The sequence below is a fragment of the Peromyscus eremicus genome, chromosome 8b, assembly GCF_949786415.1.
Source record: "Peromyscus eremicus chromosome 8b, PerEre_H2_v1, whole genome shotgun sequence".
In the NCBI taxonomy this organism is placed as follows: domain Eukaryota; kingdom Metazoa; phylum Chordata; class Mammalia; order Rodentia; family Cricetidae; genus Peromyscus; species Peromyscus eremicus.
This window is the reverse complement of record NC_081424.1, coordinates 15,509,396-15,524,431: the sequence shown is the minus strand read 5'-3', so window position 1 is coordinate 15,524,431 and position 15,036 is coordinate 15,509,396. Positions and strand designations below refer to the sequence as shown.

The window sequence follows — 15,036 nt, the reverse complement described above, 5'->3', positions numbered from 1 at the left end:
TCCCATCTGACTGATTTGATTATTCAGCAATTGTTTGCTGAGCATCTGCGACCCTAAGTGCTGGTGATAATTCAATCATGGAAAGACACACTCTTAATCTGACGACACTGATGTTACGGAAGGACACACAAGTCAGCCGTTTTGGGTTGAGTAGAATTCTGTGGCGGATGCTGTGGTGGCCCACGGAAAGACCATCTCAGCCATCCCTAGATTACCAGAGAGACTCCTAGGGGAGATAGAGACAGAGGGAGCATTAGCCGGGCAGTGAAGGCTGGTGCTCTCCTCACAGAGGTCTGAGTTACAGTTTAGGGGCAGTAAGAACCTCAAAAGAAAGGTGCTGAAACCACATGAACCACGCCCAATTGAAAAGAACAGCACGCTGTCCTTTGTGCTGAAGTTACCAGGTGTACATTTGGGGATGGGGTGAGGTGGAAAAGGGGTAAAGGACCCTTTCAAACATCCTCACTGAGGGGGACCCATTAAAGAGTATTAAGCCTGGAGGCAACGAGATCGGGTTTCCATTTCCAAAGGTCCATCTGGCATCAAAGTGGAGAATAAATTGAGGCAGAAGCAAAACTAATAGGAGGCAGCCACTTAGGAGCCCATAATGGTTAGTTTAAGAGAGACAGTGACCTGAGCCACAGCCGTGATAAATGACAGTGCACTAAAGATGGGACCAAGTGCGCTGAGCTAAAGACCAAGGCTGGTAGCACTCCAAGGCTTCCTCTAGGACAAGCTGGTGGGCAGATGGGGACCCATGGACTACAGTACTCAGGGGAAGGGCTGGAGGGGAACACAATGGGACACAGTGATGATATAAGGTACTCAGCAGATTTCACTAGGGTCTTCTGGAGGCCAGCCCGTGATAGCCCGAGTCAGTGACAGATGGCAGTCAAAACCAGTATTTTCCTCATCAGCTATAAAATCTTACATAGGGACGAGGTGGAGCGCAAGTGAGTGTCTCCCAGTTCTGGGGCGTCTGCATTCTGAGTGGCATGGTGAAAGAGGGGGTGCCTAACAGCTGTGAAGTGCTGTCTTCCACTGATTTGACTGCCCATGCTTACCAACATTCCTCCCCTTTTAAACTGATTGCCGTAACTTACCAACGTTCCTCCTTCTTTAATAGGGTTGAAACGACACAACTGTTTCCCTTTCCGGTTCTCTTTTCAGTAGAAACTTTTTCTTCTTTTTTTTTTCCACCTCTTCATCTTCTACTGCAATTTTCAAGGACAGCTTATATTATTACTAGGGGGAATTCTTTTTTCTGTCTGCACTGGTCCATCAGTGAATAAATGTTTTCCAAGAGTCTCCCGGGTGAACATCTGGAGAGTTAAGTGGTGCCATAGTCAAGGAGCCCTGTCCTTGGAGGTCACAGCACTTGGAACTTAAATTCTCCCTCCACATGTGCTAGCACATGCCCCTGGGTAAGTAATCTGCACATCTCTCTGTTCCTCATTATCCAACCAAAAAAATAAAATAAAACAGCTTGTACTTTACAAGTCTGTTGCATTACGACAGACAATAAATGTGAACAGAACAGAGCCTGGTGCCCATAGACACACGCCTCTTCTGCCTCTGAAGGCTGTTTCCTGGGACGACTGAGCTGGTACTCAAAAGAGGGCTATGATTTTCCAGTAGTAATTCTGCTGTGGAAGTTCAGCTGTTTTAATGAACTCTGTTGCTATTATTCCCATTATTGTTGTTACTGCTACCAGGGGCTTGCGGGACCCGTGTCTACAAGCCTTTGAGCAATACTTGAACATATCTGTGTCATTATTATTTCTGAATCCCCTCATATCTTTGGTGCGGCTTGGGAATTGTCTTTCTTTGCTGAGTGCTGTTTTCCTGGAACGGCCAGATGTCTCTGCAGCTTGTCATTTCTGGCCACGTACTCTCTTGTAGATACTCAGCGGTATTCAGCTAATACACCATGTCTGTGGAAGTTTTACTGGTCGGGAGAAACTGTAACTGTGCTGTTCTTGACACACAAAATGAGATACTGAGAGATTAAAAACAAGAGAGAAGCAAGGACTTCAATATCACCATAGGCCCATAAAAATACATTACAAACATTTAAAAATCTTTATAAATGACCTGTTACCAATGTAACAGGGTGTTAGACAGAGTTCTCTAGAGGAATGTCACTGTTAGAATGAATTAAGATTATCATAAAAGGAGCATATTAGGTTGGCTTGCACAACACAAATTGGGTATCGTAACAACAGCTGTCTGCACACTAGAGCGGCTAAGAACCTTCAGCCCTCATGGCAAGGAAGATCTGTAGTAGGGGCCTGAGAGCTGCTCTGACCATGAGGCTGGGTGCCTCAGATTCTCAATCTGGTGCTGATAGTCTAGAGGAGTCCTGGAGAGACACTTGCCTTCAGTCAAAACCAGAAGGCTGAAGAAGCTGGGTTCCGATGTTAGTGAAGTTGGCCACAGCAGTGACGAAGTAGATGCACTCACCATGAGGAGTGAAGGCAGGCAGGCAAAAACAGCCCTGCATTTCCCTCAGACCCCTTCCTATTGGGACTGCTGCCAGAAGGCGCTGCCTTCTCTAAAGGGGGAATCTTCCCTTCCCGTCTGTCAGTCCTTCCAAGAAATGTCCTCCCACAGCTGCCCAGAACCTCGTCTCTTAGTTAAAATCAGATCCAATCCAGCTGACAATCACAATTAGCCATCACAACTGCTCTGATAACTATTATTAAAATATCATTAACTCTCTATCTAGTTTAATAGCATTGCCCATAAAGATGGAATCTCTACCACTTTGTCATATTCCCAGACTAAGAGGGATAACTCCTAATTTTTGAGACCCCAACTTTTATAGACTCTTGAACACTTCGTGATACTATAGAAAAACATAGTATAGAAAAACAAAGAGGCATCCTGACTCATAAGCCAGTATCTTTTTTATTGAGGAAAATTTATTCTAGGACTGCTCTCATATGATCCCTGTTACTGGCTATAAAGTAGAAGAAGATTTCACTGTCTTTCTCCTGAAGACCCTCATTGGACGTGTTGGTGAGACCTCCTCATCCCTCAGAAGTTCAAAAAGGGTTTAGCTCACCAAGATGAGCATTGACCGTGTGGTATATGTGCATGAACATGTGTCCATGCCCACCATCTTGCATGAATAGAAACTCCAGTATTAGTATTTGAGTATTTAATAGGAGATCCCATTAAAAATTATTTATGCTTAAAATGGGCCTATGTTTTTCAGCATCCAATTATACTATTCATGAAAACTACACTTATTCTATCCTTTTTCTTTTTAAAATGCATTGCAAGAACTAATTGATTTGCCTCCTCAAGATATTAATTAAGATTCACTTTTGTAAAGTGCTAAGACACTTACAAAGTTCTCTCCTGGGGTCCATGTCCTGATAACCCTGTGAGACAGACACAATCATCTTTACTCTACAGGTGAGGAAAACGAAATTCAGAAGGTTCCCACGACAAAACTAAACCAAGACGTTCACAAGTGCTCCTGGCACCGGGACTGTGGTGTCTGCACTGCGTCACTGGCAGCTCTCACAGCAGCTGAGATGTCACATTCAGACACCCTCACCGGCACAGCAGACACGAAGGTGTTTGAATGGTATGATGGGCCAGATATAGCATGAGAGGAATCAGTATGAGGAGTAGATCAGCTCTTCAAACAGAAGCCTAGAGAAAATCCTAGCAGACGCGTTTAAGGCATCTTGTACACAGTGATGCTAAACTGGTACATATATTGGGAGTATCAGCACACCCCACAGAGAAAAATCCAAATGATAACATGTGGGCTTGTCCAGAGGTCAGAGTCTAGAATTGAGATGCTTGGGACCAGGGTGAGATTGAAAGATCCTCAGGGGTCATAGAAAAAATAACCTCAGAGTCAGTCAGGCTTAACAGCCTAATGCATACAGGTTTGCATAAGCCTTCCTACAGGCAAGTGGTACATGTAATATGTTATAGTCCCTAAGACCTGGACCACCTCCTCAGCAGCCTTCACATTCTCTCTCACTTTTCATTCTTTTCCTTCCTTGCCATTCTTAAGCCGAGTCCAACCATGAGTTCACTTCAGAACCTCACTCACCCACATGAGCAAATACTTTCCAAGCTCTACTCCCAGGCCTAGAGATTCCCCTTTGGCCCTCTAATTGACAACATAGTGGACCACATCCACTCCTACCAACTGGTGGGAACTGTGTTGAAATATTTCCCTCATGATCACCCCTTCTAAAAACAATCCATGGGACTTGGGAATGCTGAAAGAAGAGACATAGGAAAGATACCCCATGCCAGTGAGGACACTAACAGGAGCATCGAGCTAAAAGGGATGGAGAGAAATAAGCAAGTGACTGAGTGGGCGCACAGGAGAGTGCAGACAACTCATGGAAGGGAATGATGCTGGCCATCACACTAAGCCCTTGGGAAGAAAGGCCTGGGCTACTGGACTTGGTCCAGTAAACAACCCTCAAACAGGGCAGGGACAAAACAGCTTATATTAGGAAGGTTAACTGGGCTCTGCAATCCCGTAGGAAAAGAGTAGAGAGAACGCACCTATGTGTTGGAAAATAACGCAGGCGTGTGAGGATGTCTGAGTGCCTGGACAGAACAAGTCGAGAAGAAATTCACTGGCAAGGGTGGCCAGACACGGCAGTAGAAAGCAACATTACGTGAGGTGGTTTTCTCACCTGGAATCGCAAATGCAAGCTAGTGTAGACCCATCGGCCTGGTGCCTCTGAGGATGGGGTTGGGTGTGTCTCTGAGGTGTCTCTGTCATGCCCAGACAGCAAAACAGACTGAATCAGGCTCAAGTCCTTTCAGTTAGCTTTCCAATGATCGTAAATTCCACCAGTTGGCTTAGGCCATTGCTGAGACATGGTGGTAAAACCCAGAGAAGGCAATAGGTAACAAAAGTCAAATATTTAAGAACAGTGAGATGTCTGTGTGGTTTGAGTGCAGGGAGGAGAGAGCGGTGTTGCTCAAGGAGGGCCCTGGGCAGGAGCTTCCACTGGAGAATGCTTCCTGGAGGATCCAGGATGTATCCTGAATTTTAAAGGTTAGGAGGAGTGGACTTGAAGGCAGACAGGTGGAGTGAGGAGCTGTGACAGTAGATGAAGCATTGCGTCATACACTTTGGAGCAGGATGGTGTGAGTACCATGTATAAATACCTGGGAGAGCCAAACTATTTCCGCAGCCTGCTCTCTTGGTCCTCTGTAGAAGGCTGGTGACTCCCACTGAGGCCATGGGACTTTTCCCATCAGTCCCATTTACAGCTGCCCTCCTTAGCTCGCACTTTTTTTCAGTGAACGCACATATAATTCACTCACACTAAATCACAAAGGATGTGTAATCCTTTAGTGAGGAAAGCCAATAAGCTTTGGAGGGGTGTTGCTACTTAGAGAATCCTTACTTCCTTCTTACTACAGCATGATGCTTTCCTTACTTTTCTGTTGCTGTGATAAAAGTCAGTTGCCCAAAAGCATCTTAGGGGAAAAGGGGATTTATTTTGGCTTACCATTTCAGAGGGATAGAGACCACCAAGGTGGGGATAACATGGCAACTTAGTGGAGCCAGGCCATACAAACCCAAAGCCAGAGTGACGTATTTCCTCCAGCAAGGCTCCACCTCATACATGTTCCATAACTGTCCCAAACACTGCCACCAGCTGAGGACCAAGTATCCAGATGCTTGTGCCTATGGAGGACATTTCTCACTCAAACCACAGCATGTGGGGAGGTCACAAGCCATTCCATCTTGTGGCTAAGGAAAGAAAATTCCAGTGTGTAGCCAGAAGTTTCTCCTGTAGAACCTGGCCCCCGTGATCCTGCAGCCATTTATAAAATAATCACTCAGAGGCTTAATATTAATTACAAATTGTATGGCCTATGGCTCAGGCTTCTTCCTAGCTAGCTCGTATAATTTAACTCAACTCATTATTATTAATCTATGTATCACCACGTGTTCTGTGGCTTTACCTGTTGCTCCTTGGATGGTGGGTTGGCGTCTCCTCCCACTCTCCTTTCTCCTCTCATTATCTCTCTTGAATTTTCCCACCTGGCTCCATCCTGCCCTGCCATAGACCAATGCAGCTTTATTTATTAACCATTTGGAGCAACACATATTCACGGCGTACAGAAAGACATCCCATAGCACCAGAGATTCTAACCTCAGGACCACATTGCTAGTTCTCACCTGGCTGGGCATCTATCTTGCAGCAAGCAGTGTTCACATTTGAGCATGGGCTGAAGCTCTGTGCTTGAGGCTGTGCCTCTGAGGCACTTGGGAATCATTCCAGAGAGAGGCTGGTAGTTCTTTCAGGAAGTTCTGCATCACATGCTGTGGGTACGGCCTCTGCTTTCCTGATACCTGGCAGTTTTGTAGCCAGAGGAAGTGAGACAAAACTGTGGCTTCCCTTTACCTGTCTGTGAAACTCCATCTACTTCACAGGTTTTTTTCATTCTTTGGGATTTCCTGAAATAGCATCTTGACAATACGCTTGCCACATCAGTAAACCTCCTTTTATCCTCTTTCTCTTCTCTATGCTGTTGCCTACAAGGCAAGCACTGATAAGTCAAAACCACAAGCGCACCCCTTAATTCCCCAACAGATACCCTTCTCCTTCCCCTCCTTAACCCCTGTGCTCGGCCTCACCTACCTCCCCTTTCACAGGAGCCAAGCATTTCGTACCCCACCCAGCTCCCATGCGTGATGGCTCTTCCACCTCTCACCCACCTTGCCTCCTGCCTCCTTGCACTCCTCCTCAGTGTGTCACTCAGCTCTCCCTCCTGCAGGGAGAACATAAACTCCTTGCTACCTCTTTTCTCCTATAATTTTCCTCTGTAACATTTAACATAATTTGCAAGTATCTTTTAATCCTATGTAGGTGTGTTGACTTACCATGTGACTTTTACACTAGAGTATAGATCCCGAGTGGGCAAGGATTGTGTCAGTTTAATTGCTCATGATTCTCTGTAGCATCCAGCACAGAGCCAAGCACATGGGTGTGCTCCTCTATCTGCTCTTATGGCCTTCCTTTGGATGACTTCCTACAGTCTCCTTGGTAAATAAAAACTGAGTGTTTATGGAGCCCACATTCTCTGTGGAATTTCCTTAAATTTCCTTCCCCAACATTTATTCACACATTATGGAGACATGAGTGGTGTTATCTGGTCATTCCACGATTCTCTAATCACATGATCAGTTGCCCAAGGACTGAAACTCTTTTGGAACATTTTTGAAATCTCTGTGTACCTACTCTAATAGTAGAAAATGCTATTGGCGCTCAGCAGTCTCTTGATAAATGAAAGTAGAGGTCAGCCTGACAACCCCAGTTTTCTCCTTCTGCATAGCAGGAATCTTCACGTAACAGACGGTCAAGATACCTTTGCAAAGAGATCTTTTCCAGCCAGAGCTCTCCTTCCATCTTCTCGGGTTACTATTTTCAGTTTCAATAAGAAGCAAAAAATCTTATCTTGAAAGGGGATTGGATTTATTTTCAATAAGAAATCTGAATTGGAAATATATATATATATATATATATATATATATATATATATATATATATATATCCAGAATGTAATAACAGCACAAGTAAAGCCTTACTACACTACACTTCTCATGTATAAAAAGACAAATCTTCCAGGTAAACTTCTTTGGTGAGGTAAAAGCAAGCCTGATGCAACCCAACCTATTCCATTCCCCTGGGAACTTTGGGAGGCCACACAGTAGGACCACTTAGTCAAAGTGTGTTTCCGGCATCCTGGAGTGGGAGGAGACAGGAAGGCAATCAGAAAGCTCCTTGAAGCAGGTGTCTTCAAACACAGGCAAGCTGGACGCTCACCACTGATGAACACAGGAAGCAGTCACTTTGAATCCCGCCCTTTTGCTCCGTTCACAACCAAAGCCAAGCAAAACGGTATAAGCTAAGGACGCTACTGTTATGCCCCAAATGACCATTAACTAAGCCAGAAGTTCAGCATTCATCCTGTTATTCTAACTGCAGTTTATCAGTTTGTTGCCTTACTGATAAAGCCTCAGGCTGCTCATTTTTTCAATATTCTTCGGATGACCTACAACTATCTATCTGTCTGTGTGTGTGTGTGTGTGTGTGTGTGTGTGTGTGTGTATGAATTTTTATGCGCTTCAGAAATTCTTGAAGACTGACCAAATCTGCATAATTCTCCCACAGAATTAATAGTTGATCATATAGCATGGGCCAGGTTTTTTTTTTTTTTTAAAAAAAAAAAAAGGTAAGTTTTGCTAAAATCAGTTACACCGTGAAACCTGCCAGTGTTGGTGTGTGATCTCTTTGTTGCTTAATCCCCTGTCTCCACCTCTGGCTGGTGTTATGACAACTGCTGACAGGTGCCTTCTCTCTGCTCTCAGGCCGTGGCAGTCCTGAAGGTTGATGGAGGGCCATGCTATTCAAACAGCAGGTGTGGCTGAGACAGAAGCTCCTGGTGCTGGGAAGCCTTGCCGTTGGGAGCCTGCTGTATCTAGTTGCCAGAGTTGGGAGCTTGGATAGGTAGGTGGTTAAATCTACACTCTGCTCATGTAATCTTACATATCCCCTGATGTGGACTTCCTTGGGCTATAACTTTAAGTTGATCCATTTGTTTTTTATCCCTCAAGACTTTCAAGAAACACACTTGGCTGTGCTGTTGATTTTGACTCATTAAGACCTCAAAGGTACAAGTTCCAGGCAGCGCAAATCAAGATGCTTCATCCAAATCCATCTGTATTCTGTGAGCACTGACACTTGTTCTCAGAGAAGGCATAAAGCTGAGTACTTAAAAATAAATAAATAAATATAAATATATATAAAAAATAAAATTAAGTAAATAAATAATGTTATCGTCGACTAGAACCCAATGCGGCCTGTGTGTATCTGGTGCTGACCTTCAGCCATTAAGGCGTAGTGGAGATAGGACTATGTCTCTTCATTTTGAAATTGATGAGTGGACAATTATGTATGCACCAGTAACGAAGCTCATCAAGTTTGCAGTCCCCTGCCCTGGAAAGATGGCTACGGGCATGGATTTTTAACTCTGTTAATTAGCTCTGGCTTTCGGGTACCCGACAAGGATGCTGTCATACAGAATGATTGCCCAGAAGGCCCTGGAAAATCCATGAAGAGGAAATTACAGAGTTGGGGTTTGGCTTTTAATAGACAAACTATTGAGAGGTGCCGGGCCTGCTAGATAGAGTCCCCATCACGACAGTTGAGTGTCACTAAGATGTACCTTAATGGTTCCATAGTCGGGGTGACAGGTAAGTACTGAGGACTTAATTTCTGAAATAAGGAGCTGCTATTTTTAAACTAATTCCTGTGGTGACAGACTGGATTCAGTTCCCAAAGTCAATGAAAATGCATCTACATTTTAAAGTGAAAATAGCGTCCATTTTCTTCTCAGTATCCTATCATTCCGATGTTTTACAACAAGACAGCAATGGCCTTTGCTTTGCTTCTGTCGGTGTCCACCTGAACTGGTAAACATTAAACCCCCTTTGATGTTTCTCAGTTTAAAATTCCTCCCACTTTGTAACTGTGACTGGCGTAGCTGAGAGCTTATCACTCAGTGCTGACATTCCAATGTTTATTCTTGACATGCCATTTAATAGTGAAAAGCCTTGAGGTAACAACAATTGACCTATGTCAGTAACAGAACTTTCATATGAAGTCTTCCCAACACCTTTAGTTGCCAGTCATTGACATTTTATTGAACAAATGGTCTTATAGTTATGAACACAGTTATCAATCAGTTGATTGCAGTTCCCATCTCTAGTGTTCTCAGTTCATTGGTGGGATGGCTTGTATAAGAAATTCCGCCGGGCGGTGGTGGCGCACGCCTTTAATCCCAGCACTCAGGAGGCAGAGCCAGGCGGATCTCTGTGAGTTCGAGGCCAGCCTGGGCTACCAAGTGAGTTCCAGGAGAGGCGCAAAGCTACACAGAGAAACCCTGTCTCGAAAAACCAAAAAAAAAAAAAAAAAAAGAAAGAAAGAAATTCCATCATTTGGTGGCCTTTCTCACAATCCCTTGCTTAAGATTTGAACAGATTATGTCTGAAGATGACACGTGCTTCTTTAGGCTTACCCTTAGTAACTGGAGACTGTTTTCTGGGTGGAAGGCTGAGGTTAGTTCCCTTGTCTCTTCCAATGTTAAAATTCTGTTTTGGGTCTGGCAGTCTTAGAACTGCTCTTCAGGGAGCAGGGGAGTGGGACATTTTCTCCTAGTGTTACATGGTCTCTTGACTTGGGAAGTCTACAAAACAATTGTCCTGTAGAGTTTAATCTTCTGGGGTAGGAAATAGAGAGAAGGAGGAAGTTCGGAAGAAAGGTGGCCCTTTCCAGATAGAGGGAATTCCATCCCGGCACAGTCACTCCTAGAGATGCTCTTGTCAACATTTTCACCCAGGGTCGGGCAAGAGAATGAAATCTTACAGAAAAATAGTTGAGAGACATTGCTGCAGTGCTCACAGAAACAGTACTAGAACCATTCTACATGCCTAGGAGACAAGTCTGTCAATGGATACCTCAGTGAATTAGGGCTAGCTCCAAAGACTGAACCCAAGTAGGGCAAAAAGGCTAATTTATAATATCTTCATAGGTGCCACAATCAAAAACACTTTTAACTAGGTATCTCTTGACAACTTTGTAACATCCAATTAGAACCCTAGCATAATAATCCCAATAAATTTATCAATTCACACTCTCCTAAATGTCCTGGTTCATTTGCTTTCTTTTGTTTTGTCAACTTGACACAAGCTAGACTCCGTTGGGAAGAGGGACTCTCAACTGAGAAAATGCCTCCATCAGATTGGCCGGTAGGCAAGCCTGTGGGGTGTTTTCTTGATTGATGATTGATGTAGAGGACCCAGCCCATTGTGGACAGTGCCACCTCTGGGCAGCTGGTCCTAAGAAAGCAGACTGAGCAAGCCATGAGTGCAAGCCAGTGAGTTGCTTTCCGCCAAGGCTTCTGCTTTAGTTCCTGCCTCCAAGGTCATGCCTTAGGCTCCCACCCCTGATTTCTTTCCACAATGAACTGTGATATGGGACTGTAAGCTGAAGTAAATCCTTTCTTCCCCAAGTTTGTCTTTGGCCATGGGTGTTTTATCACAGCAAAATGAACACTAACCAAAACAGTGGTGAGCCCTATTTTTACAATAGATTTCCATTGTTTTCGACTTTCTGAAATGAGTGTGAGTTATTTCAAGAATCACAGAATAAATATTACAAAAATTAATAAAGACTGTGATAGAGACCTAGATAAACAGAGCAAATCCAACACCATTTCCCTAACTTCAACACAATCAGTTGAGCATGGCTGGGAGATGCAATGGAACCTCTTGGGGAAGCAAGAGACTGTCTCATTGCCACAGAGAAGGGGAGAGACTCCAAGTTGCTGGAGTCACTGGAAAATTTCATCAGGAAGGAATAATTTAATAGTCATTTTGATTAGTATTATCCACTTTGACCAAGAAACCTGAAAGAACTTCCTAAGTCAACCTAATTGACTCATTAATTACAGTGGATTTTCAGTTTATCATCAGATTATGTACAAAGGTAACACAATTTTCTAACTATATACAGAGGCCATGTTAAAGCAGTCATTCTGTTCTGATATCATTGTGGCTATTATCATATCTTTCTCTCTCAGAAAAGTATAAATAGTTGTCCATCCTTCATGTCTCTGTCCATTGCATTCCTTATCTTATAAACTCTAGTTCCTGACCTAAATTGTATGATGATGAGAATCTGGGATTTCTGGCCCCATTGAAGTCTTTCTTTTAGATTTCAGGTCACAGGAGTGGTGGGTCATACACAGAACATTGATGCTTGGGATTGTTCCTAAAATCAGCAAAATGAAAACATACTCTTGACCTTTTAGATAGAAATGGAAAGTAAAGCACTCCTCCACTTGTCCCCCAAGGCCACAGGGCAGAAATTCTCAAAGAATAAAAAGTTCAGCAAGGACTAAGACTGGAGTTCTGCATGATGGTGATTCAAAGAGCCAAGGGCAGGGATTGGAGCTCCCATCTCAGATTATATCTCAAGAATGCTAAAGTGCCATGTGAATGGTGCTAGGCTGCCAACGGAGAAGAAAAAAAAAAAGGAAGAAACAATACCACACAATGCCTGAAATAAATGGTCTCCTCTTTGCCCTTCAGCACCCTAACTGAAGATTATAATCTTCTGCCTTCCTGATTTTCTAAATGATTTTAACTGGTGAGCTGTTAAAAAGCTATTAGTATGGCGGGTGTCACTTGTCTATCCTGTACTGTGAGCATAAGTACACGCCGTAGTCAATTAAGTGCTTGGTGAATAAAAATTTTAAGGAGCACTAATAAAAAAAAAATCCCATCAATTATGTGTGCTCCACTGAATACAGGGTTGCTTAACATAAAATTTCCCAAACATATGTTCATTATGGATTGCAGCAGCCTGGGACCCAGTGGCTTTATTTATGCATGTAGACTCTGAGTCTGGGTGCAGATGCAGAACAGTAAGTTAAGTGGCAATGAGTTTTTTACAACGTCTCTCTTCTCTTACAGGCTCCAGCCCATTTGCCCTGTTGAAAGCCGATTTGGTGGCGCCCACAGTCAGGCTGAGTTCCCACTCCGAGCTCTGCAGTTTAAGAGAGGTCTGCTGCATGAATTCCGGAAAGGCAACACTTCCAAGGAGCAGGTTCACCTCCATGACCTGGTACAGCAGCTCCCCAAAGCCATTATCATTGGGGTGCGGAAAGGGGGCACTAGGGCCCTACTAGAGATGCTGAACCTCCATCCTGCAGTGGTCAAAGCTTCTCAAGAGATCCACTTCTTCGACAATGACGAGAACTATGCTAAGGGCATTGAGTGGTACAGGAAAAAGATGCCTTTTTCCTACCCTCAGCAAATCACAATTGAAAAGAGCCCGGCCTATTTCATCACAGAGGAGGTTCCAGAAAGGATTTACAAAATGAACTCATCCATCAAGCTGTTGATCATTGTCAGGGAGCCGACCACACGAGCGATTTCTGATTACACTCAGGTGCTAGAGGGGAAGGAAAGGAAGAACAAAACATACTATAAGTTCGAGAAGCTAGCCATAGACCCTAACACCTGCGAGGTGAACACGAAATACAAAGCGGTTAGGACCAGCATCTACACAAAACATCTGGAGCGCTGGCTCAAGTACTTTCCAATTGAACAGTTCCACGTCGTGGATGGAGACCGCCTCATCACTGAGCCTCTGCCTGAGCTACAGCTCGTGGAGAAGTTCTTAAACCTTCCTCCGAGGATAAGTCAGTACAACTTGTATTTCAATGCTACCAGAGGGTTTTACTGTTTGCGGTTTAACATTATTTTTAATAAGTGCCTGGCGGGCAGCAAGGGGCGCATCCATCCAGAGGTAGACCCCTCCGTCATTACCAAATTGCGCAAATTCTTTCATCCTTTTAATCAAAAATTTTACCAGATCACTGGAAGGACATTGAACTGGCCCTAAAATAATACATTGTACAACACCATGTGTTGTGCCCGGAGACACATGGCATCTCCTCTCAATTAAAATATGCACTTTCCCAGACACAGCTCCCCAGTTCATTTCTCCATGAATACTTGTACATATGCAGTGTGTGACCAAATATAAGATCAATTCTTTTTTTTTCTACTGAAACTTTACAAAAAAATAAATACTAAGTTGCTGCCTGCATAGTTGCATCTTTTAAGCTATTGACAACTGAGAAGAAGAGGTGGTGGGACTGGGGGAAAGTGACTTCAGATGTTCTCAAGAGTTAGTCTTCCTTTGACTCAGAACATGTCACCCGCCATTTTCATAGGTTTAAGCCAAAAGATGAATGTGTGAAAATGTACCAATGGCTACGAAGATTCAGGAAGTAGGGGGTTCAGTTTTATGGTTTTTCATTTCTGTTTTGTTTTTGTTTTTGTTTTTGTTTTGTCCTAAGGTGAAGCTGGCTTTTTCATCCAGATACTGGATTGGTGCCATGAAAACAGAATATGCTATTTTCTTATTATTTAAAAGAATGTCTTATCTCATAAAATCGACGTTGTTCCAAAGTTCCTGTGGTGATTTTGCACTCTTGTTTCCTTGTTTGGACCATGGTGTCATCTGTAGCATGTCAATCACGAGACAGCGAGTCCAGTCCTTTCACTTCCACGTGTATGTCAGCAGAGAGAAATGTCCTGTACATACTGTAAATGATGTAAATATCAGTTTCACACTAAGTAATTCTATTTTGTAAACTGAATATGGCTATTTAATTTATTGTGAAAATTAAATTTATTGTGGTATTTAAAATGGAATGGATTAAAATTACACTATGTGCAACTTTTCTTAAAAACTCCTTTTACTGTGTGCGTGCACCCCCCCCACTCCCACCCCCACCCCCACCCCCCGCTGTGAAAGCTGTGTGTGTGTGTGTGTGTGTGTGTGTGTGTGTGTGTGTGTGTGTGTGCTGAGGTTATGACCCCTGCTGGCCTCCAGCATGGAAGCTTTGTGTGTGTGTGTGTGTGTGTGTGTGTGTGTGTGTGTGTGTGTGTGTGCTGCTGCTGCTGAGAGTGCACCCCCTGCTGGCCTCCAGCATGGAAGCTGTTTCCTTTAAAGGGAATGTGGAGTGCTTCACTTCAGACTTAGATTTCCAAGCCCCTGAGAAAGTGTACTTTAAAAGGGAGGTTGAGAACACTCTACAAACGTCACACCCTTCTGGAAATCAAGGAAGGACAGCCACGTCAGAGAACTCCAGTGCTGCTCTGACTCCAGGTATGTACATAGAATTCCCAGGCCACTGTACCAGAAAGAAAAGGAGAAAGGGGAACCACCACAGAAGACTCACAGTTGTCTTTGAAGCTCTAATCACAGTCAGACCAGGAAATAAAAAAAACATAAGATTAGAACACATGTGTCATCTCTGTACTGAGAGCTGCTGGTGCTGGACAGATGCAATAATGGTTCCAGAACTCTCTTTGACAGGAGAATGTCTTCATCTGCTCAGATGAGATCAAATCGCACAGCATTGCCTGCCATAAACAGACAGATGACCCAC

General features: G+C 43.8%; 1 protein-coding gene across 1 annotated transcript; it reads left to right on the top strand.

Moving 5' to 3' along the window:
* Positions 1-2,945: 2,945 nt before the first annotated feature.
* Hs3st5 (heparan sulfate-glucosamine 3-sulfotransferase 5) lies at positions 2,946-13,683 on the top strand. The gene is made up of 3 exons (XM_059272967.1): positions 2,946-3,021; positions 3,424-3,598; positions 12,545-13,683. The coding sequence occupies exons 1-3, from the start codon at positions 2,946-2,948 to the stop codon at positions 13,476-13,478; spliced, it is 1,185 nt and encodes a 394-aa protein (XP_059128950.1). The 3' UTR covers positions 13,479-13,683.
* Positions 13,684-15,036: the final 1,353 nt, after the last annotated feature.